Source organism: Calonectris borealis, chromosome 4 (assembly GCF_964195595.1).
Source record: "Calonectris borealis chromosome 4, bCalBor7.hap1.2, whole genome shotgun sequence".
In the NCBI taxonomy this organism is placed as follows: domain Eukaryota; kingdom Metazoa; phylum Chordata; class Aves; order Procellariiformes; family Procellariidae; genus Calonectris; species Calonectris borealis.
Window position 1 is genome coordinate 35,950,670 of NC_134315.1, and position 24,055 is coordinate 35,974,724.

The 24,055-nt window shown below is 36.9% G+C and overlaps 1 protein-coding gene across 1 annotated transcript in view; it reads left to right on the forward strand.

Annotated features, from left to right (window-relative positions):
• The window catches only part of FAT1 (FAT atypical cadherin 1), a 111,477-nt gene that overhangs the window by 59,950 nt on the left and 27,472 nt on the right, over positions 1-24,055 (forward strand). Inside the window, exons 5-10 of the mRNA XM_075149213.1 lie at positions 2,854-3,183; positions 3,716-3,926; positions 8,126-8,265; positions 17,004-17,279; positions 17,488-17,698; positions 19,714-23,781. Coding sequence (XP_075005314.1) covers positions 2,854-3,183; positions 3,716-3,926; positions 8,126-8,265; positions 17,004-17,279; positions 17,488-17,698; positions 19,714-23,781 — 5,236 coding nt within the window. The remainder of the gene's footprint in view (positions 1-2,853; positions 3,184-3,715; positions 3,927-8,125; positions 8,266-17,003; positions 17,280-17,487; positions 17,699-19,713; positions 23,782-24,055) is intronic.

The following is a 24,055-nucleotide window of genomic DNA, read 5'->3' on the forward strand; positions in this document are numbered from 1 at the left end:
TGGGCAATATTATGAGCCAAGTGCTGAGCATCTGGCTAATTAATTGAGCATTGAAATATTGACCAGATGGGTTGGTGGGTTTATTCCTTGTTTGCTTTTAAATTTGATCCTTGATTGCACTCCTGCTTACATAATAGTAATTAATATGCCCCATTCTTTTATTCCCAATTTGTAACTGTTTTCTGAGTGCCAATTGGCACTTTTTTTATGCAGTTATTTTAGTTTAGCTTCATATTATTCTCTCGTATCTTAGTATTCTATTTGTTATGTTAGTAATGCCTTCAAAACTGATGTTGCATTCAAGTCAAACTAGATTTTCCTCAAATTTGCCATTTTTTTTCTGCTTGGCTCAGGGCAATGCTAATTTTATGTTAACAGACAACATACCCCTTGGAATTTTCTCTTTTGGGATGTGTTTTGTTTTCTTGTGAACTGAAAGATACGTGGTGGTGTTCCATTACAAGTACTAAAGGGAACAGATACTCATATATGTGGAAATCCTACCATCTGTTAGACATGAGCACGAATATTTGCGTTTCATGTTGCATTTCATGTGTTTTGTCGTGTTTAATCACTTTACTCACATTTTTTCATTTCCTTCATGCTTGCAAGTTATACCACGTTTCATTTGTATTTCCATTTTTTTTTCCTAAAATAGATGAGAAAGGGCAAAAAAAAGAATATCTGATCATGTCCTCATTCATGTCAATGTAAATTCAGTTTTTCATCAGGGATTCAATTCTAGTCTTCCATTAGTATTCATTTCATTATTTTATATCCATGTTATCCTTGCATCCTTATGTTTTTCCATAGTCAAATTTCTCAGGGCATCCTAAGAACCAGTAAAGGAATTCACCACCCACATTCTTGAAGAAAAAGACTTGTTCTCCCCAAATTGGGGTGGGTTTGTTGGAACTGGAATATCCTCTATCAGTGGTGTGTAGCATTTTTTATTTGTGTTAAGCGGGAGGGTGTTTTTGTTTAACGCCCTCCACAGCACTGATCTTAGAATCAGAGAATCATTTAGGTTGGAAAAGACCTGTAAGATCATTGAGTCCAACCGTATATCTTCCCTATAATGTTTTCCCAGTGCTACTGTAGTGGCTGATTTCTGTACAGAGCTTCCTCTCAGCAAAGACTTGCATCTTCCTCGCAAACTCAAAACCAAAATGAAACTGCAGTGTGTAATACATTTCCCATAGAATTTGTTAGAAACCTTGGGTGTTTAGTTATTTGGGGGTTTGTTTTTTGGCATTCCTCTACAGCTTTGACAAGTATCTGGTAGAATTAGATAAGCATATCTCAGTTTATCAATTTCCTCTAATTACAGCAGAGCTGTCATAGGTGACCCTCAGACATCCCCTGTTTGTTTCTATGTAATAATAAGGAAGGCAAATTAAGTCAAAAAAGATGATTTAAAGGAGGGGGAAAAAAAAGGAGTGAGAAAAAGAAAGTGAAGGGGAGACAGTAGAAAGGCTGAGGAAGAGTGCTGCATTGGGTCATAAAATTGTTCTTGAAATGAGAGAGACAAGGATTAAAATTGTACAGCTAAAACCAAAACCAACCCAACAGCAAAGAGAAAGTACGGAAAAGAACGTGAACGATTGACAAAGAAAAAAAATTTCTTTATCCATCATTATTTCTTGTGCCTTTAATGCCAATTTTTTTGAAAACATCCCCTTCAGAAACTGAGATTTAGCCAAAGTGCTAGAGGTCAGGTAATACTGTTATCAGTGAAGAATTTGTATTTGTTTTAAATGCTTTATGTAATAGCAGATAAACTCTCCCTTGAAAATGCCTGGCGTCTGTCTGAGCCCATTAGCTTTTATGTGGATGGCGGGGTGCGGCCAGAAAATGATGGGCCTGATTCTGTAACTCTTCTACTAAGCAAGCTCTTGCAGGAAGCAGGAATATAAACCCCTTATCTTTTTCTTTTTTGAAATAGCTGCTAAAGTAATTTACATATGCTCATATTTAACCCCTTACTAACCAATAAGGGATTAAATAGGTAAGGGTTAAGGTAATAAGGTAAGATTCCTATAAATGAACTAAGTTTTTCCATCAGTTTGATCCTTTTCCAGTAGATAAGGATTTTTTTTCCTTTGTTTTCTGACTTCAAATTAACATAACTCTTACTTTTATTATAGTTTTGTTTACTACCCATGCCAATAACATCAGATCAGTCCTAGAATTAATATTGTAGAAGATTTTGTACTCATTTTCTGGCTTTTTGGTAGAAATTTTGACTACTGCTGGAAGAGCAGACTTGGTTTAATTTCTGATTTCATTTAGTCCATGGGAACAGATTGTTGCATGTCTTCTTTAAAAAGCAATTTTTTAAGCTTCTTTCAAACAAGATAGTGATTTTATAGGGGGGGTTTAGTGCCTAGGCCTGTCAAATTCTGAAACTTACATTCTTATGAATTGCATCTTTTGAGGTGTAAAATCAAATTATTAAATTGAAAAGTTGCAAGGAAACACTAGGCTGAAAGTATATTAAGATACTACTACAGTGAAGCTTTTATCAGAGATACTATACGTGTGCTGTTCCTGTACTCAATATTTCAGTCACAATGCTGCAAAATAGTAAAATAGATTTAATATATATCTATCGACTCCTACATGCCATACATCAAGCGTCAAAATGTTAAGATAGTAACCAAATGAACTTTTGTAATGCCTTTTGTAAATACTCACCAAATAGCTTTACACAGTGGTCTTTAAGTAACTGAAGTTAGGGAATTACTTTACAGTTGTCATAGGCAGTTGTAGGAAAATCTGATTCTAAAAGAGCGTTGTTGGAAAGACCATGTTTGAATTGAGCGCTAACCATATCCTTTTTAATAAAAACAGGTAACGGTAACAGACAACGGTATTCCTGCAAAATCCACAATTGCACGGGTGATTGTGAAGGTCTTAGATGAGAATGACAATAAGCCTCAGTTCTTGCAAAAGTTCTACAAAATCCGGCTTCCAGAGCGTGGTAAGCCAGAACGAGAGAGAACTGCTAAGAGAGAGCCGATCTATCGAGTTATTGCTGCAGATAAAGATGAAGGCCCCAATGCAGAGATCTCTTACAGCATTGAAGATGGTGATGAACATGGCAAATTCTTTATTGAACCGAAAACCGGAGTGGTTTCATCAAAGAAATTTTCTGCAGCAAGGGACTATGATATTCTTTCAGTGAGTCAAAATATTGTATATCATGAATACATTAAGTGTTCTTTTTTCTGTATTCTCATCACTTCTTATTCAGTAGCTGGCAGATGAGTGACTGCAGTATCTGAAGGAAGAAAGCTTCAACAAATCCAGAAGTATTGTTCTGCGGGTTTGTTTGTTTGGGTTGTTTTTCTTAAAGGATGATTTCAGATGTTTGTATTGAGAAAGTGAATCAAGAAGCTGCTGTTCTTTTCCAGAACTTGACAGATAATGAACATGATGAGGGAACATAAACAATCAGTTTGACTCTCTTTCAGGCAGAAAGCAAAATAAAAGTGAATTTATGGTAACAGTTTGTGCAACTATCAGGTGCTGCATGCTTTTTCTCTATTTGCTGCCCAGATAATGAAGGGCAAGTGGCACTTTGAGAGACACTTAACCTTTTTGGATATATCTCACACAAGCAAACATGCTTGGAGCTTATTACTACTTTTCCATTTATGTGACATAATGATTTATGTGATCTTGTAGCCTAAAAGATGTGTCTGTTTCACAGATTAAAGCTGTAGATAATGGTCGTCCACAAAAATCATCAACTACACGGCTTCACATAGAATGGATTCCAAAGCCCGTCCCACCCACAGAGCCCATTTATTTTGAGGAAGCGTTTTTTTCTTTTACGGTGATGGAAAGTGACCCCGTTGCTCATATGATTGGCGTAATAGCTGTTGAACCTCTTGGAACACCACTTTGGTTTGACATAACGGGTAAGGATGCCTTAAGGGCTTTTATTATTAGAAACAAATGCATGGCGTCTGAGATACTGGAGGGCTCATTGCAGCTTGGTTTCTTAATTGCTCTTCTAAATAATGCAAGGTTTTGGCATTCGTTAGCTGTAGATGCATATTTTTCCCCTTATTTCATTATAAATCAAGATGACTTAATTTTTTATCAATGCCATTATATATCAAAGGTTAAAATAACATTGCAAAATACCTACTGTGTTGCAGTTTGGAAGTGACTTATGAATATTGTGTCAGTGAAATTAAAACTAATCAAATCAATTTCATGGATTGTAGGATAGGGAAAGAAATAAAATGCCAGTTTTCTGCAAATCGGGATAGTACGCCCAGAGAGATTATACTGTTCGCATTGGTTTCTTGTCCTCTGGGCTGCTTTTCAGTTTGCTGTCCCTTGATTCAGTACTAAAAGGAAAGCTTGCAATGTTCCTAACCCCAGGAAACTTCTTTCTGTACATATTCTTACTACTATACCATACCTTAGCCTCTACCATTGAAAGGGGAATTCTAATCAGTAGTACGACTATACATTGATGCTGTGGTAACAAAATGAATAGTACTTTTTAATTTTAGGCTTACTCACTAGACCTATGAGCACCAGGAATACAGAGAGTGTTCACTGTATAGCTGCTACTAAAACCAAGTTCTGTTCTGTGTTACGTGCTTCAGAATCAAGGAGAATAGCACAGCCTTGTTTCAGGAGAGGTATCTAGTAGTGAACTGTTTCTGGTCTTAAGATAGCCCTACCAGATTGGGATTTTTCCACCACGTTCACAAGAGAGAGAAGGATCCTTTTCACCTTGGTTACTGCTGAAAATTTTAGCCATGATTGTGGTGTTAAGTTGTTGGGGAGAGCATTTTTTAAATTATTTCTTAAAAAATTAATTATTTTTAAGGTCTGTTCCTAAGGGATGCTGAGAACAGCAACAGTTAAAAACCAGTTTGTAAAACTGAAACATGTAGCAGGAATACATAAATGCCAAATACTTGAGAGTATTCTCAGAAAACTTTCAAGCACATGAGAACAGACACAACTCTTCCCTAAATGCATGCTTCATGCGTGAACGACCAGTGATGATATTGATAATAATTTCTAATGTATTTAATATTTACATAGATTTTTTTAAATGGTTCTTTCTAATGTATTCTGGAGAAAAAAATGAGTTCTTGTCCAAATAGATCATAGTTGAATAACAAGTGTTTGCATTTAGACATACCAAGGGGTTAGAGATCTGTACAACTGTGTAGAGGGAGACAAGAGTTCAAGATGCCTCCTTGTGTTCTTATAGGGGCAAAGCTCTCCGCGTAAGAACTGAGGCTGCTCTTTTACTGTTCTCCCAAACATACACACACATAGACATGGGAGTAGAAAACCAGAAAATACAAAAATAACTTAAGTGAGCAGGAGAGAGGAGAAGGTTCCATGTGCTCCAATTCAAACAGGGTTATCCAGTCAACAATAAACAGAAACATCTGTAGACCAAAAAGAGTCCCTTAAAGGAAAGGTTAAGAAAAGGATATTGTCAGAAAAAGGTGAGTGGTTCATGGAGATGAAAGAGAGTAGATAGAAGAGGCTTCAGAGGTCTTGAGAGTTTCCAGAGAGGACAGCAATGGCGTTTCCTGGGGTCTTTAATTGGCAAAATTTGTTAATTAGATTGGGGATGCACTTTTCTATTGTTCTTTTTAGTTTGCTTCAACTGCTGTGCACTGTGAACAGTGTGTACGTCTGAATAGAATTCTGATTATAGTAGTATTTTGATTTGCTCTTTCTAAGCATGCAGCACAGTTTGACCATTTACGTAATTTTTATTGTATGTTTAAAGCAGAAAATAGATGATCTTTTCCTGCTATTTTTAGAAAGACATATACAGAAAACTCCAAGGGGAAAGAGCAGAACTTGTCCATACAGTGTAAAATAAAACCATTTTATTTTGACTGTCTTCTTAGTAAAAGTGTTTTGGAAAGTTTAATATGTGATCATGTTGTGAAGTTATCAGCTACTCTCACAGGTGCTCACTTTACTGCCCTCTTTTACTGTTTCTAATAGCATGAATTAATTTGATTGACAGCTTTCCTTTGTGTTCTGTGCTTGCTTTCCATGCTTTCTTTCTTTTTGGCTGAGCCAGGAGACAAGCTTGCTAGTGAAGTATTTTACATCTTTCAGATGGCTTGTGACCTGAACTGTACAGCAGAAGGTATCTGCTGAGATCACATAATTTATTACCAGATTATGAGATCTGAAATGAAAACGTACATTTATAAAATATTTATTTTATTAACCCTTCGGAAATCAAAGTGCTCACAGTTGCATTTGTGACAGGTTCGTTTTTGTTTTGTTTTGTCATCATTACATTTATACAGCATCAATTCAGAGCATCCAGTTTTGGCTTTGGCCAAAACTGTTGCTGTTACACTTTCAGTGTACCAGACGCAGGAGTTTGGGTTGAGTTCTGCTTCAGCGGATTACCAGATATCACCACTACTACAAAAATTAGGCAAGGCCTTTGTGATTTCCTTGATAAGGAAGAAAAAAAAGTTGGTTAGAGAGCTTGTCCTTTTATCGGGGAAACTGAATGAACAGATTCATACCCATTCACCCTACTCTTCCCTTAAAATGGAGATGACTTCATTGAGACAATAAATTCTCCTCTCCTAGCCCTCTGAGAAAATGGTATTGCATGCCAGCTATAAAAGAAAAGTTAGAGACTCACTTTCTGAAGCTAACATCTTGCACAAAGCCCATTAAAAAAATTTCATGTACACCTGTTTTTAAAAAAAAAAAAAAGGCTGCTGCCTCTCATGCTGTCCAGTTTATATCCATTCATGTGATTCAGAAACTGCTGCTGGGCCAGTAAGAGGAATTGGCTTTCAGTGAAACTAGAAGAATTACATTATCTTTGTCATTATCAAATATCTTAAATCCAGTGAAGCAGAATCCAGCCCATCTTTCCTAAACTGATATGTCTGTCATGCAATGGAACCTTCTGAAGGTGAAATCCTTTTTACATGTGAATGGGGGACCATTTCAGTATTTACTGTTCTTTCTTGGATTAAGGATAAATTTGCAACCATTGGAACTTCACCCTCTCACTTGTAGCCTTGGCTTTTCATAAAAGACATTCAGTGATTTATAAAACATAGCATGTAAAAACTCATTAAAAAAAAAAAACACTCATGATATCTGAATGCTATCCTTGTAAAATATAATCAGAAAAACACATGCACATAATTAGGAGAAATTGGTTTGCCGTATCCAGCACTGGCTTGACCAAAATAAAAATTGATTCCTCCATTTTAGGCAGTCTATTGGGAGGTCTAAAGCAATTGTAGTTAAATGGAGGTGTTTATCATTGCTAACAATATTTCGACTTAATGGACATTGTATTCTCATGACAGTCTGCTCGGGGTGGCATGATGATGATCAATTAAATGTTTAAATGACTAAGTGTAGCTATTGATCTACATGGTTATTTAACTATATTTCAAAGGGTAATTTGAAAGTTTCACAAGGGAAGTTAAGATAATGTGCTTCAGAAAAGGAGCTTGGCCATATTTAAACATCGAGCGTTTAATCATTTAGCACTCATCTGAGTCCTGCTTATCTCAGTAGGAGTTAGTGAGTTCTTTAGATACTCAGCATTGAGATGAGAATTCTTTGGAGGTACTGTAGCTTTTCCAACCTTATCTATAGTCATATATGGGTATAGTAATTTGTACTCTGATCCAAAAGACACAAATTTGACAATATTTCTGATTTGGGATTTTGATTTATTTTGATAAAAAGTATCTTTTTTCACTGATTAGCCTGACTGCACAGAATAAACTATCACATTTCACCTAGTAATTCTCAGTTTCCTGCTATTTGGAATTGTTGAATTCTGGTTAAAAAAAAAGTAGAGAATCTTGCTAAGAATCTACCTGCTAACTTTCCATGAGCCAGACAAATCAGCTTTGTCCAAAACTAATCAGTTTTAAATATCTGTAAGTAGCAGCATATCACGTAACCAGAAAAAACCACAGGGTTTAAAATAAGTGTATTTATAAGTATACGTGTATATAGTTCCACCTTCATTTAAGCATCTGAAGACAGAACATGATCATACATGAAAATAATGCAACAGTGCTGTGTTTTATGAACTTCTCCCTCTCCCAATTTCCTGAACAAGGTGGCAACTATGACAGTCGATTTGATGTGGACAAGGGCACTGGAACTATCATTGTCGCCAGACCTCTTGATGCAGAACAGAAATCAAATTACAACTTGACGGTAGAGGCAACAGATGGAACCAGATCTATCAGCACTCAGGTAATGGACTTTCTAATGAAGCACTTATAGAAGAAGGAATTTATAGCTGGGGAGTGGGGAGAGTGTTGCATTTTCTCCTTACTGTTTTTTTCATCCTGGACAATGAATATGGTTTATATAAATTAGGGACTCTGTCTAAAATAGAAGTGGATTCCGATACTCATAGAGCCATGTTGTTCGGCGGTCCAGGTGGAAGATTGTGCGTTACTATGCTATAGTCTGAATCAGCAGCTTTTAAGTTATATCATGTTCCTACATTAGCTGAGTAAATGAAAAGAGAAACTAAGCCCTTCCATGCATGATTTACTCACAAGAAAAGGATTAGTACTTCTTATCTGAATTACCCCTCTTTATCCAGCTCCCCCAAAATCACCAAATAATATGATTACTTTGCTTGAAATTTAAAAGACCATTGTAAGGTTCTTTGGTTCCCACCCCGCCAAGATCTGTGGATGTCAAATTGTACAATGTCCAGTTACCATTTCATGAAACTGAGCTGCTACTTCTGCATGGTATGCATATAGAAACAAGGTTTGGATGATAACATCTCTGTGTATCTTCCTGAGTACTTTCTTTTAGCTTCAGTGGAGGTAGCGATTGCCAAAGACTCTCCAAAAAGCAGTAATCTTAGACCAAATTTTTTTCAAGTTACCACTCTACTAAGGCTCCATGGTGGTGGCAATTCTTTGCAGTTGGACTAGTAAGTTCACTTTAAGGCAGAAGCCGTTTGTGACACTACTGGAAAGAACTCATAGTAAAGTAGGTTATGATGTGTATCCCTCCTGGTTTTCCCATCTAGTTTCTTCCCCCAGCCCAGAACCTGAATATATTTGGAAGTAAGGTTTAGCTGAGGTTGGTGTGAATGGAGCCACGAGCATAGAGGAGCTCTGCTTTTCTTCCAAATAGAAAGGGAAGGATTTGTTTACTGATTTAGACTGTTGGATTGGCATAGTGATGTGTCTGTGTTGTCTACCCCTGTCAGTGACCTACCACTCAGGAGCTCAAAGAGCAATAAGTGGGTTGCTGCTGTCTTTTCTGTACATGGAAATCTGTTATGAATGCCGTTTCTTGTTGTTCAACTTCTGTGCAGTATGTATGTTTTTCTGTCATCTTTTCTAATGTCTTATATGTTGTCTTCCTCCTTTTGGCTGGAGGGAAAGATGTTTCTTGTCAATGTTTAAAACAGAATCTTTATTGAATTGAGTGCATGTTTGGAGGCTTGATAGGTCAAATAGATTAAATTTGATAGTAGAAGATTGCAAAGTTAGCAGTTTCCTTTGAGAGCTGCCTTTTCCTTTAATGGTGACAATTGATAGTGATATTCTAGTCCATGAATCTCCAAACACAACAACGTGTCCCCCAGTCAGAACTTGATGCTGTCATAGCCATGGTGCCATTGCTGCTGGTGCTGATAACCACCATAAAAGGTTTGGAGAATCCTGCTGTAAATATATTGCCTTGTTGTAGTAAAAATATTGAGCAGATTCATTTCTACCCATTACAGAATGCTGGATAGAAGGCATGAATTAGTTTGAAAAAACAGGAGAAAACCCAAATCCAGCTAAAAGAGAATTCCTTTTGCCAGGAAAGTCAGAAAGACAGCAAGAGGTTTTCCACACACACTTCCCCCCACCCCCAAGAAAGCAGTCAAAAATGCCACCATGCAGAGTGTGTTGGGGTAGCCTGGGGATTAGTAAAGGCTGAATATGTGGTCTCAATGACTGCAGATATTCTATCCAGTGCTGCTGCTAATATAGCTGAATTTATGCAGGCGTCCTCAGTTGTCACAGTTGAACCATAATCTGCTTTGTCTTCTGGAACAACCAAGAATTGGAAGGTCACAAAAATGCTTTAACCCTCTACCCCTTCTCTTCCTCTGCGTTATGCGATTTGTTTAGTTATTCTCGGAAGTGCACAGTGTAGCTTTTGTCCAATTTCTTTAAATGAATTTGTTATTTTAGCATTTTGTAAAGCTGAGTGAACATTATAAACATTTACCATAGCAGTATTCTGCAGAAGAATTGAAGTAGCAGTCTCAAATTTATCGTCTCTCATTTCTGTGATTGCTTTTTGTATAATTTTCTTTTGTGTCTTTCCTTTCCTCTCTCAGCTAGAGTTGGCAGGAGCAGAGGTTGTGGTTTCTGTTACGAGAGCACAAAGACTTCTTTTGCATTGTCTTCCTTTTTCCCCCTGCTTGTGGGATAAGCACAAGTTATGCTGTTGCTGTTTGAGTCTCATGTTACTCTCACATGGTAGAGAGATTGAGGAGCATGGATTAGTTCAAACTCTGCAACTGTTGGTACATGAACAGACCCCTGATTTTAACTGATTCTCTTACCTCCCCCATAACTCCTGGCCCACCCAAATGGACTGATCTGTTAAGATAGCCCTCAGGACTATCGTTAAGAAGATGCATTTCAGATGAGGCTTAACTTCAGAGGAATTAAAAATATTGACATGAAACCAAAGTTGAAGGTGTGATTTACGGCTGCCAGTGTGTAAATTCCATTACTCACTGCTGAAATAATGATGATTAAAGTTTGAGCATTCATGTGGTGTTGGGTTCTTCTAAGGGCTGATAAAGAGTTAAAATGGAGTGACAGGCAAAAGAAATTCTGAATACTGAGTGCATACATTAAGAACAACAGTATGCCATACATAGCTTTTAGCTTACAAAGTAATTGCTGTAAACATTGGAAATACAGTAAACAATTTAACAGACCTTGATTAACAGCAGATTAAGTAATTTTATGTTTAATTTGAAAAAGGAAATGACATTTTCAAGACGTTGGGGAGGGGGACAAGAAATGAAAATCTCATTATGTAAAAGCAGCGTATTGAATCTGACTTTAAACTAGAAGTCATTTGCTGGCCTCAGGCCATTAACATCTGTAGAGCATTTGACTCTTTCAGGACTTCAGTTAAATAGCTTTTTTGAAAAATACAGCAGCAGTAGGCGTGGAGGCTATTAGAATTTTGCATGCATCTAAATGCCAAATGCATGATGCAAAACAAGGACAAACAAATTCCAGGCCTACAGTAGTGGTGTTTGACAGATGATGTTAGAGATGACTGGTGTCATCTCTAGGATATATATCAAGGAATTTAATTAAAAAAACAAATCAATGTACTTAAGTTTTTGTTTTATGTTGTTTTGGCCTGAAGTAGAAAAGGTTATTCACAGGCTGTAAGTAGCAGTATATAAACTATCGAGTTGCTTTTTGGGGGAAGACAAAAAGAAAGAAAAAAAAATCCTGTTTCTAGCTATAGCCACTTCCAGTCATTGCTATGTCTATCAATTTTTTTCACTGGAAGTAATGCTTAAGATGGTTTAAAGCTAATTGTAGCATTTTACCTATTGCTGTGCTATTGCAAAATATTTAATCTTGCTTTATGCAAAATTTATATGGATATTATGCTTTGGGAATGAAGGATATAATATTCTTCATTGATTTAATGTGCATTTTTGCTTGCTATCGCCACACTGCTCCACAGAGACATTTTGGAACTGGAATGCAGTTATATTATCTCTGGATAATATAACTTTTTTTTTTATGAACATTATTATAAACACGTCAATGTAACTATAATGTAATTATGAATGGAGAGAGGAGGAGATTTTAAACTCCACATAGAATCAGCAAATGAAAAAATAGATTAAAAGAAGCCAGAGGAACATCATGTTTAAATATTACACACTGAATATGTTTTGTCAATGGCACATACCTCCTCTATAACTTACTAGTAATGCATTCCTATGCAAGTTTAGGTTTCACCTGTGAAATAATAGATTTCAAGTCCTTCCCCTAAATAATCTTGGGCTGCTTTGTTCTCTGTATAACCAGGTTGCATCATTCTCACTGAGATCTGTGAGTAGAGAGCAATTGTGCAACACAGCCCTTGCATAGCCTTGAAAATCAGTCAAGTTTCTTTAATTCCAGACCATTTCGTTTCAGAGATCGCATTATGGTCTATTAATGTCAAACTTTTCTGTAGTGCGCCTCTTTAATAGGCAGCTTCTTTCTTAAGAGTTAATATTAGTATATTTCATGAGAATTTAATCTTATAATTTCATTGAGAATTTATGTAGCTGTTTTTATTGTATTATACATGTTACTTTAGAATAACACAAGCTCTTCATATATTTTGTTCTTGGGTGCACAAGCCCATATTTTTCTGTGTGGGTCTTTAAAATTGCACTCACAATTATTACTTCAGGTGCTTTTCATTTAATTTGAAGGCCTTAACAGTTTACATGAAAATTTGGTCTCTTACATTTAAAAGGAAATTGCACATCTAGCACCTGTCACTTGGCGTCGGTAAGAATCCCTGTCTTGAAAGTAGGATTTCCTTAGTATTTATTCGATATTTTAGATTGGAAGGAGCCTCTGGGGTTCATCTAGTTAAAACCCCTGCTCAAAGCAGAGCAAACTAAAGTTGGATCAAGTTGTTCAGGGACTTGTCAGGTTCTAAGTGCCTGGGATGACAGGGGTGCTACCTCTTCCTTGGACATCCTTTTTATGTTAGTGTTTAACAACCCTCCTTGAAAGTAATTTTTTCTTATGTCCAATTGTATTTTCCCTTATTGGAGCTTGTGAGTGTTGCCTGTTGTCCTTTCACGGTGCATCTCTGAGAAGAGTCTGGCTCTCTTTCCTGCAGCCCTCCCTTTACAAAGTGGATGGAGAGCTTCTAGATCCCCATTGATTTTAATGGCCCTTCACTGGGTTCTTTTCAGTTTGTAAACATCTCTCTTGGACTGCAGGGCCCAAACCTGTAGTGGATCTACAGTCCCACCAGTGAGTGCCAAATAATTCTTTTCCCCCTACCTGCTGCTCCGCTTGTTAAAGCAGCCCAGCATGCGGTTAGCCAAGTTACCAAAAGGGTGCCTATCGATTCACGTTATGCTTGTCCACCAGAATCTGTGGAGAGGCATAAAGTAACAAGATCAGTGAGTGAGAAATGAATCCTAAAGAATGTAGATAAAACACCTTTCACTTCAGTCTAAGATAAACTTTGGATTTTAGGTAAATTTAAAAGGATTGCACTAATGGATCAAATTGTGTATTTGTAGTTGTGTTTACCAGTGTGGAGAAGAACTGCATGCCTGAGCAAGTAATTTGACAAGTAATGGAATACCTGAGCAAGCCACTCATAGTGACTGAGTCATTATGTTTATTCCTTAGCAGTATTTTTGTTAATAATTCATATTTAATAGTGCTGTACATTTTGATGAGCTATCTCCTTATCTGCTTAGCCAAACAGTACCTTTTTGGAGGAAGTCTCCTTATGTGTTTAGCGGTAAGGTCATTTGAACTGCATCAGCAGCTCATACCAGAGGAAGTTGATGCTAAGTCCTTCTGATGATATGATCAACAGATCACGTCTCAGTTAAGCGGGTTAATTGGCTATGTGGTTAGTCTTGCAGGTACCAATGTTGGTTTCACAGTCACTACCTTCCTGGCATTTAACATAAATACTTTGCACAGTTTTTTGCGGTGTTCCATTCTAGAAATGCTGTTTTTCTGGATTCGTTTTGTGTAGTGCCAGCAGCACAGGTGGCCATGTCTTCCGCCCAAAGATTCATCTAATGCAGTTGTTCTGGAGTTGCATTCCCTCCCCCACCTGAGGGTTTGACCTAAGTTTCTGTATTTCCTCATTTGGAGGGAAATAGAGATGAACTTAAGTAGCAGTTTTTATTTAAATCCATCAAATTTGACACTTTATGTTTTCACTTACTGTTTTTCTGAGTCTAAACTTAATCTGTTGGGGGGTGGGAATTGAATAAAAAATGTTCATTTTGAAAACATAGTATCCATGAATTAAGTGTTGTAATTGTATATGGTCTTTTAATTTTTTAGTGATACAAAATATATTTATATAGTTTGATTTGTATTAAGGGTTGAGTTTTTCTGCATTTTTTAAAATTTGTTGGCCATCTTCATTTGGTTGCATTTTCCTGAGGACCAGTGTTCGCGAGAGCAGGTGTTTTTACTAAAATGCTATGTAAGTGACTGTATAGGACCCTTCAGTATTTCTTCTTCCAAGATGCATTAAAATGTTTTTTATTTATACAGAATTAAAAAAAAAAACAAACAACTGTGCATGTGTTGCTTTAGTACATCCTCTCTAATCATGACAATCTAAAAAAAATCACATATTTAAGGTTGTATTCTTTTCATTCTTGGTGTTCATTTTCCGGTTGAATTTGTTAGTGAATTATATTCAAAAACTTGATCTAATATGTATCCTGGTTCACCTACCATTAATTTTTCTTCCCACTGAAAATCAGTATTTATTCCAGTTCTTTGTTTCCTCCCTTTAATCAGTTTCTAATCCATGACAAAACCAAACTCCTTAGTTTCCGTAGCAACATCTTGCAAGGGATTTTATCATTGTGCCAAATGATTAGTTTATTTTCTATTTCTTCTGTTTTCTGAGAAATCTAATAAATTGTGGGAAGCAGCGTTTTCCTATAAAAAGCAGTGATAGTTTGTGTTTTTTCTAACAGACTGTTTCAAACACTGAATAACTACCTGTGTTTATGAATATTGCCCTAAATGAACTATATGTTGGATTATGGCGCATTGACCTGCAACACCTAGGACGACGTCTACTAAAAAAGTTAGAGGCTTGTGTGGCGGCGGACACTGGTGTGTGCACACATAGACAGGCGTGCCCCCCTCCCCACCCTGGCTGGCGGTCTGGAGGTGGAGCTCAGTGTTATTGGCAGCATGCGTTACACTAGGAGGATTGCCATCTTCCCCCCTCGCTCCGCAGTTCAGCAGGACCTGGGGGTGGCTCACATCTTACCTTGGTGATTTGTTTCCGTTTAGCAGCTTATTGCAGCACCTGGTGATCTTGCTTACCCGCAGGTTCTTTCGCCGTTTCAAGTAAACTTAAAACCGTTTTTATTCTGTATCTGGCTTCTGACTCTTGAGATTCCACATTTGCCATCAACTCTGTTCCTATATTCCCTTTTATATGCTTCTCTGTTCTTCTTTATTATCCGAGTGAAATTCTCAGTGAAAATAGCCTTTCTGGTGACAGTTATTTCAGCTAGCAGGGTGGGCAATATCGCAGTTTTTGGGAGGACTTTCCTATGTTATAATACAAAGTTATCTCAAGAGTTCCACACCCAGGTCTCTGTGTTCCCAGATTCTCACTTCCATTAATCAGTCTGCCCCGTGGTGCCTCCAGGGTTGGTGCAGGACTTCATTACGTAGATGCAAAAGTCTTTCTGTTGCTACTTAGAATAAAGTCCTTCTGACAGTCTCCTAAATTCTTGGTAGCATTTGTAGAGTATATCCAAGGACTGCCTGTGTCTGTCTGGAAGTTATTTAAATGTTTTCAGCCTGTGTTAAAATTTGCCATTGGGAAGAACTCATTGTATGGGAGCTTAGGTAGAACTTGCAACCTGGGATAATATACCTGCATCTGAAATAAATATTTTAGGAATTGGTATGACTCCTGTTGATACACTTAACACCTGTTTTTCCTTGGTATGAGTTTTAACATAAGATGCTAGTTTTGCAAGGTTGAAGTTGAGGAAGTTTTCTCTTCCTGTAGCAAGATGTGTGGCATTTCCTCATTATTTACCACCATCAGGATTCATCTCATCTAGTTTCTACTGCATGCAGTTCAGTACCTTCTCTAAATTTTATCTCTAGACTCCACCAGGTATCAATGGAAAGCAAGTAAGTATCTTCAAAGAGCAATTTAACTCACTTACGATATCGTAAGTACTTATTTTAAACACCTGTTGATGGCACTTAACTAATTTATGCAAAGCAGCTAACCTTTCGGTGGCTAAAAGCATGGCTGTATGTGCAGCCCATAAAGAACTTTAATTTAGCCATGTGTTCTTGGAGCTTTGCTGTCCACCTGCCAAGTCCTCTGCATTACTGTTACTCATCTGATGTTACCACTGGTGAAGGAACAGGGTGGTGGCTGAATGTCTTACCCTTTTTATACAAGAGTTCGATGCTGTGAAAGGCAAGTGGGTGTGCAGAGATCTTGTGTGATTCCAGTGAACATTATTATTCAGACAAAGAGAGCATTGCCTGCATAGCACATAGGTGAACCCAGCTGAACTTCGGTGGGAAAATGCAGTTTGAAGCATCGAAGTTAATGTAACTGTAACTTCAGAGAAATTGTGTTGGTGACCTTTGCTGAGATTCTGCTACATTGTTGAAGAAGAGCAAATAAGACCTGTGGTTCTTTGAAATAATATACTTTTGTGGGAATTCCACCACTTTTTCCATTCTTGCGTAGGCTTGGAAACGTAAGGAGCTGAAAGAGGATTTTTTCCATGTGAGGGCAAGGAGGAGTACAGTGCATCTGCTGCCTTGGAAAACGTTGCTTATAATTCCAAATTTGTACAAATTAAAAGGATTTTTATCCATATTGAAAATGTTTTGTTTTTTTTTAATTCCAAAATTACTAAGGAATTCTTTTTCATCTTGCTTTAGACAAAAATCATTCCCTTGAAGATATCTTATGTAAGGCATTTTTGATCATATAGATTTCTGGTTTGATTTCAGGGCAAGCAAGGCAGATTTGAGTTTAGTGAAATTCTTCTTCCCTACACCTCTTAGATCTCTCCCCTTCCCTAAAAAAAAAATGTGTCTTGCAGTGGAATTATTTCAGTATTATGGTCTGATTTTTAATGAAATGTCCTCTTTTCATCTCTGTTTCCCAAATATCATCAATGCTTTCTCTTTCCCATTGTATCATTTCAGGTGTACATCAAAGTTATAGACACAAATAATCACAGGCCTCAGTTTTCTGCTTCAAAATATGAAGTTGTTATACCTGAAGACACCATACCAGAGACAGAAATTCTGCAAGTCAGTGCCACAGACAGAGATGAGAAGAATAAACTGATCTATACTATGCAGGGCAGCACTGATCCCATCAGTCTTAAAAAATTTCGTCTGGACCCTGGAACTGGCTCTCTTTATACTTCAGAAAAACTGGATCATGAGACCATGAACCAGCATATTCTCACAGTAATGGTAAATAAACACAAAATTTCTTCTGTAGTCAATAACAAACAGATCTTTTTAATGTCTTTTTAATTTGTCCCCTTAATTCAAACATTTGTTTGTATGTTTAATTTATATGCAGTCTTTGTGACTAGTACAGATTGAACCTTGAATTATTACTAATATTTGATGAACTACTGAAATAACAGTGCTAATTACTAGTAATGTACTGTTTCAGGTTCGAGATCAAGATGTTCCTGTAAAGCGCAACTATGCTAGAATCATCATTAATGTTAGTGACACAAATGATCATGCTCCATGGTTCACCAGCTCTTCCTATAAAGGACGGGTGTATGAGTCAGCAGCTGTTGGATCGGCAGTGCTCCAGGTTACAGCATTAGATAAGGACAAAGGAAAAAATGCAGAAATTGTGTACTCTATTGAATCAGGTATATTGACTTTCTTACATCTTCAGTTTATTTTGAAATAATGCTTTCAACTGTAGACATGTAAAAAAAAAGCTATAAAAAAGAGGGGAGTACAGGTGTATGGGTTGTATTCTGAGAGATGTATTTAAGATACAGCTTCAGAGCATTTAAAAGAAAACTACAATGACAAATATTCATCTCCCTCCCTTAGCTATTTATATTATCCTTCAGATACATTTAGAATATTTTAGTAGTAGTAGAAGAAAAAGCTACCTTTAAACCCTTAAGAGGGATATGTTCTTTAGAAATTACAAAAGCATTAAATTCAGATCTAAAAAAAAAGCATTATTTTTTGATAATGTAAGTGATATTTTGTGGCATAGGCAAAGCAAGGATTTGATTAAAATAGTGAGAGCCTGAGACAAGTGCTTTCGTGTTTAGCACAATGTGAAAGAAAGGAGCTCAAAAATAACTTAAAAATATCCATATACTTAACCACTAAACAGTCCCAGTTTTTAAGTTAAGCTTTCTGATAGATGTAGCAAGGAAGGGGTTGCTTTACATGGTTCCCTCTGGCTGATTTTAGATACTGTAAATATTTTCCTTTTCTTCCCCCAAAGTGTTGTTTTGATATGAAAAGGTACTTCAACACTGTATTGAAAAGAAGCTGTGATTATGATATTCTAAAAAGGAAGAATGTATTTAAGTGTCTCATAAGTTGCTTAAAATATATGTTTGTTTTCTGTTCTTTGTAGAAATACGACCTTTTTACTAAGCAGGACACTAATGTCCATGAAACTTTTCTCTTGCCTTTCCCATTTCAGTAATGCTTGTTTTAGGAATGCCAAAGCATGGCAAGAAAAAAATGTGTGTGCATGCTGTCTAGAATGAAGTTACACCCTGTTCTCTTCCTTTCTTCTAGCGTTTTGTAGGAGTAAATGTAAGACTTACTTAGGTTTGTTTTACAGGACTGTGATCTACTGGGGGGTTAAAGCATTATAATTGATGTTTTAAGCATTTGGAAGGAACATTCCTTAAATGTTTGTAATGGCTGCTTAGATTTGTAATGGGATATTCTAAGAATGCCACTGTGTTTAGAGCCTCCACTAAAAAAAAACAAAAAACAAAAAAAAAAAAAAACACAAATAAACCCTCTTGCCTACTTGTGTGCATAATTCAGAAGTTCTTAATGAATTTTTTCCATGCTGAGAACATGGCTTTAGTAATGTCATTTTTTAAGGAAGTAAAATGTTAAATCTTACCATGTTTAGTACATGAGCTGAATATTGTATGCAGTGTAGTTCAGCTATACATTTGAAAATATAAAGAAAACAAGTGTTTATCAAATGGTAGCTGGTAATCCTCAGCAGGTAGTATTTTTTTTTCTAATACTATCACAGGGAATAACTTGCCTATGTATTAATGGGAAGTTAGGGGAGAGAGAACTATTGGTCCAATTCAGAAAGAATAATTTTGAAGCAGTGATTTGAACTATACTTGCATAAGCAATTAAGATTCACAAGTGTGAATTCATTAAAACACTTCTTTTTTTTCAAAGCAGTCTAATTATTTTAGAACATAAAATGTAACTTGTATTCCACTAATGTTAACTTATGAATATGATTTTCCTTCAGCTTCAGTAGATATTTAAGTTGGTTTAAACATGAACTCAATGATAAAGATAGTTTGAAGAAAATATGTAACTTATAATGTTGAAACTTGCAAAATAGTTGTTATCTTTTTAAGGTTTTTTAATGGAAAATGAAACAAATTTTTTGCATTTATTTTCAAGGCTTGGATGGCTTTGCTAACTATGTTTTATGCAATGTTTCAACAAGTAAACTTAGAATTAGTGCTAACTCTTGATTAGAGAAAACATTCCGGAGCGGCTAACAAATATTTGTTAAACAAAACTAAGAAACTTTAATATTCTCTGTGCTCTCTCTACATGATCTCTTCTAGTATATAGCTAAATAGGCAATCATCCTTTAAGTTCTGTATACCTCTTTCTTAATTACCTTTCTTTTTCTTCACAGGGAATATTGGAAATGCCTTCTTTATAGATCCCATTTTGGGTATGATTAAAATTGCAAAGGAATTAGATCGTAGTAACCAGGAAGAATACAACCTGATGGTAAAAGCTACAGACAAAGGAGATCCTCCAATGAGTGAAGTGACCTCTGTGCATATATTTGTTACGGTTTCTGATAATGCCTCACCAAAATTCACAGCCAAAGAATATTCTACAGAAATCAGTGAAAGCGCCACCATTGGCAGTTTTGTTGGAATGGTTGCAGCATACAGTCAGTCTTCCGTAGTTTATGAAATAAAAGATGGTAATGTAGGTGACGCCTTTGCTATCAACCCGAACTCGGGTGTCATTGTTTCTCAGAAGATACTTGATTTTGAAACTTTGCCTATTTACACTCTAACTGTGCAAGGAACAAACATGGCTGGCTTATCCACTAATGCAACAGTTTTGGTACATCTTCGGGATGAGAATGACAATACACCAATTTTTATGCAGGCTGAATATACAGGACTCATCAGTGAATCAGCTTCAATTAACAGTGTGGTTCTGACTGACAAGAATATCCCATTAGTAATTCGAGCTACAGATGCTGATAAAGAATCTAATGCTTTGCTTGTTTATCAAATTGTTGAACCATCTGTCCGCAAGTATTTTGCCATTGATTCTAGCACTGGTGCCATTCGGACAGTAATGAGTCTGGACTACGAGGAGACAAATATTTTCCACTTTTCAGTGCAAGTACATGATATGGGGATACCACGTTTATATGCAGAATATGCAGCTAATGTTACTATTTATGTAATTGACATCAATGATTGCCCTCCTGTGTTTTCAAGAGAGTTGTATGAGACATCCATTTTGGTTCCAACCTATAAAGGCGTGAAAGTCATCAGTGTAAATGCCACTGATGCTGATTCAGGCATTTTTTCACAATTAATTTATTCCATTATTGAAGGCAACATTGGAGAAAAATTTTCAATAAACCCTAAGTCTGGAGATATAACAGTACAAAATACAACTCAGTTAAGAAGCAGATATGAATTAACAGTGAGAGCATCTGATGGCAGATTTGCAAGCACTGCATCTGTAAAAATTAATGTGAAAGAAAGCAAAGCAAGCCAGCTGAAGTTCACACAGAGTTCTTACTCTGCAACAGTGCAGGAGAATTCCACAGAGGCAAAAACAATAGCTGTTGTTACTGCTATAGGGAATCAAATAAATGAGCCTTTGTTTTACCATATTCTAAATCCAGACAGCAGATTTAAAATAAGCCCAACTTCAGGAGTCCTTTCAACAACAGGAATACCATTTGATCGTGAACAGCAAGAATCTTTTGATGTGGTCATAGAAGTGACAGAGGAATATAAACCATCAGTTGTTGCACACATTGTAGTTAAAGTCACAGTGGAAGATGTAAATGATAATCCTCCGTTTTTTGTCAATCTTCCATATTATGCTGTTGTTAAAGTAGACTCTGAAGTCGGCCATGTTATTCGACGTGTCACTGCAGTAGATAAAGATACAGGCAGAAATGGAGAGGTGCATTACTATCTCAAAGAACATCATGAACATTTCCAAATTGATCCCACTGGTGAAATCTCACTGAAGAAGAAGTTTGAACCAGACACACTAAATAAGGAGTATCTGGTCACAGTAGTGGCAAAAGATGGAGGAGACCCTGCTTTTTCTGCTGAAGTTATAGTCCCAATTACAGTTATGAGTAAAGCTATGCCAGTTTTCGAAAAGCCTTTCTACAGTGCAGAGATACCAGAAAACATTCAGCTCCATAGTCCTGTGGTACATGTACAAGCAAATAGTCCAGAAGGACTTAAGGTGTTTTACAGCATCACAGATGGAGATCCTTTCAACCAGTTCACTATCAACTTCAACACTGGAGTTATAAATGTTGTTGCCCCTCTTGACTTTGAGTCTCATCCAGCCTACAAACTGAGTATTCGAGCAACAGACTCCCTAACTGGGGCGCATGCTGACGTGTTTGTAGACATAATAGTGGAAGACATCAATGATAATCCTCCTGTGTTTACAGAGCAGTCTTACACTGCAACCCTTTCTGAGGCATCCGTCATTGGAACATCTGTTGTACAAGTGAGCGCCACAGACGCTGATTCCGGGACAAACAGGGGGATTTCCTATCACTTGATCGAGGGTAACAGTGAAAGTCATGACTACTTCCACATTGATAGCAGCACTGGACTCATTCTTACAGCAAGAACTTTGGACTATGAACAAATTAAACAACACAAGTTACTAATAAGGGCCATAGATGGTGGCATGCTGCCCTTGAGCAGTGATACCGTTGTAACTGTTGATGTAACTGATCTCAATGATAACCCCCCTCTTTTTAACCAATTGCTTTATGAAGCTAAAATCAGTGAACTGGCTCCCCGAGGGCATTTTGTGACATGTGTGCAAGCCTCAGATGCAGATAGTTCGGATGTTGACAAGCTGGAGTACTCCATTCTGACAGGCAATGACCAAAAGAATTTTGTAATTAATAGTAAAACTGGCATTATCACCATCTCAAACCTACGCAGACAGACACTGAAGTCACATTATTATCTTAACGTGTCTGTTTCTGATGGTGTCTTCAGAAGCTCAGCCCAAGTCCATGTAACTGTAACCAGTGCCAATATGCACAGTCCTGTTTTCAGCCAGAATGAATATGAGGTGGAACTAGCTGAAAATGCTCCATTGCATACTTTGGTGACTGAAGTTAAAGCAACAGATGAAGATTCTGGTACTTACGGCCACATCACTTACCACATTGTGAATGACTTTGCCAAAGACAGATTTTATACAAATGAGAGAGGGCAGATATTTACCTCCGAAAAGCTTGACCGTGAAACACAAGCAGAAAAAGTAATTGCCATTAGTTTAATGGCCAAAGATTCAGGAGGAAAAGTTGCTTTCTGTACTGTTAATGTAATACTTACAGATGACAATGATAACGCTCCTCAATTCCGAGCAACAGAGTATGAAGTAAATATTGGATCTGATGTTCCACGGGGTACTTCTGTCATTAAAGTCTGGGCATCTGATGCTGATGAGGGTACAAATGCAGACATCACATATACTATTGAAGCAGAGTCTGAAAATGTTAAAGAGAATTTAGAAATTGATTCATTGTCTGGTATAATTACTACAAAAGAAAGCTTAATTGGTTTAGAAAATGAGTTTCTGACCTTCTTTGTTAGAGCAGTCGATGGTGGATCCCCCCAAAAAGAGTCAGTTGTTCCTGTCTATGCTAGAATACTCCCACCAGAAGTGCCTCTTCCCAAATTTTCAGAGCCGTTTTTTTCTTATACGGTTTCTGAGGACATTCCAATTGGGACTGAGATAGATGTTATCAAAGCAGAGCATAATCAGACTTTAGTATATAGTCTGATTAAAGGGAACACTCCTGAAAGCAATAGAGATGATTTTTTTGTGATTGACCGACAGACTGGAGAGTTGAAACTTGAGAAGAATCTTGATCATGAAACAACTAAATGGTACCAGTTCTCAGTTCAAGCACAGTATGCAAATGAAGATTATAATGTTGTTTCCTCAGTAGAGGTAAGCATTCAAGTAAAAGATGCAAATGATAACAAACCAGTTTTGGAGTCCAATCCATATGAAGCATTTATCGTAGAAAACATGCCAGCTGGCACAAGAGTCATCCAGGTTAAAGGAACTGACTTAGATTCGGGACTCAATGGGCAGGTTACTTACAGCTTGGATCCTTCTCAAGAACTAGACATAATAGAATCTTTTGCCATAAACATGGAAACTGGCTGGATTACCACTCTCAAAGAACTCGATCATGAGAAACGAGACAAATACAGAATCACAGTGGTTGCATCTGATCGGGGTGAAAAAATTCAGCTGTCTTCTATGGCTGTGGTTGAAGTTACTGTTACTGATGTGAATGACAATCCTCCACGCTTTACTGCAGAGATATATAAAGGAACAGTCAGTGAGGATGACCTTCCTGGTGGGGTAATTGCCATCTTGAGTACAACTGATGCTGATACAGAAGAAACCAATAGACAAGTCTGTTATTACATCACAGGTAAATCTTTTTGAGTAATGTCAGAGTAATCATTTAAGTGGTCCTGGAATGATGTGAGATATAACTTAATCTTCCAAATTATTGAAAAGTATTAGAAACCATAGAGTTGCAAAGAAAGAATGTGTGTGTCTTAATACGAATATTAAAAACTTCAGGGCAAAACAAATGAGTTTTCGAAAACAGATCTTTGGCTTTCCGTTTCACGTTTGCCTTGCTTAAAATGCTTTCCTACATTTGTTGTTTACTTATATATCAATTTTTATTTAAAAAATAC